At 45.3% G+C, this 1,379-nt stretch overlaps 1 protein-coding gene across 1 annotated transcript; it reads right to left on the minus strand.

Moving 5' to 3' along the window:
* Positions 1–215: 215 nt before the first annotated feature.
* LOC147959043 (uncharacterized) lies at positions 216–827 on the minus strand. Its single transcript, XM_087532429.1, has one exon. The coding sequence runs from the start codon at positions 825–827 to the stop codon at positions 216–218; it is 612 nt and encodes a 203-aa protein (XP_087388555.1).
* Positions 828–1,379: the final 552 nt, after the last annotated feature.

Genomic DNA, 1,379 nt, shown 5'->3' on the forward strand with positions numbered 1-1,379 from the left:
GCATTCACCTTGTTGTTCTTGGTGCACTGTTTGGCATAATGTCCGGCCTGCCCGCAAATGAAACAAGTAGTATTGCGCTGGCGCTCCTCATGTGTTGGACTGGTTACAATATTCTTGACTTGAGTGGTGGTCCTATTAACATTCTGCTGCCAATTTGGCCTGTATTCCACCTGAGTCAGCTGCCAAGTACGAGCTTTTTGCACAGGTTGTCCATCCTACTTTGGCTCAAACTTGCGCTTGTTGTCGTTGTTAGCAGACCTATTATCCGATATAAGCTTGTGTTCCCGTTCAGCAATGAACACTTTGTCCACCAGAGTTTGGAAATCGGTGAAATCAAGCATACTGAGAGCACACCGAAGTTGTGGATTTAAACCTACAAGAAATCTGTTAATCTTCCTTTCTTCATTGGCCACGTCATACAGAGAGTAACGGGACAAATGATTGAATTTTTGCAGATACTCAGCCACAGACTGATTTCCTTGGACGAGCGCGAGAAATTCACGCTGTGTGGCCTTCATAACTCCAGTAGGGATGTGATACTTGTGGAACTTATTCTTGAATTTTTCCCAGGTGACTTCCTCATCAATCGGCCACATGGCTTTTGTATGTTCCCACCATATGGCAGCTGCGCCCTCAAGGTAATGGGTTGCAAATGGGACTTTATCATTTCCTTCGGTACGGGCGATCTCAAGCTTTTTCTCCATGGTCCGCAACCAATCGTCTGCATCCAATGGGTCAACAACCTGACTGAAACTGGGTGGATTCGTTCTCTGAAAATCTGACAGCTTTGAGTGGTGACCATTCTGATTTCCATTCTGTCCAACCATAGCTTGCACACTTCTCAATATTTCAATCAGATCATTGTTCCTTTTCTCTTCAAACATATGTAGAACTTGCTCGGTGGATGGAAGATCAGGCGGTGGAGGTGGTGGCTGAACATTCAGCTCGGGGGAATATCATGCCTGTCATGTGGAACAACGAATAGGAGTTCTTGCGCGAACGTTGCTACTGCTGCCTCCCCGCGTCATCCTATTGAGTATTTTTTCCCAAGGCAACGCAATCGAGATGAGAGGCATCCAAAAATAAAATTGGGGGAAAAGCCAGCAACAACTCTCGAGAAAGACCAAAAAGAGCGAAGAAAATACGACGATTAAAGTCCCAACATAATTATACTTAGACTCATACATGACAATTAAACTACAATGCTGGTTCCACTACTCTCATACATGAAGCATCATAACTCATACAACTACATCCGTGCACCATCTAGATGACTGCGAATACTCAAAGATACTACTGCTCTGCTGGTGCTGTGGTGTCCTCCCCTGAAGCGGTCTCAGATCCCGAACTGACGTGGTTAACGGAAACCTCTGGGTTAA

This window comes from Triticum urartu, chromosome 7A (genome assembly GCF_056163025.1).
Source record: "Triticum urartu cultivar PI428250 chromosome 7A, HENAU_Tu73, whole genome shotgun sequence".
Taxonomy (NCBI): Eukaryota; Viridiplantae; Streptophyta; class Magnoliopsida; order Poales; family Poaceae; genus Triticum; species Triticum urartu.

What these genes read in the sequence shown, in the direction of transcription:
- LOC147959043 (XM_087532429.1), bottom strand. Translation starts at nt 827, where the DNA reads ATGGTTGGACAGAATGGAAATCAGAATGGTCACCACTCAAAGCTGTCA.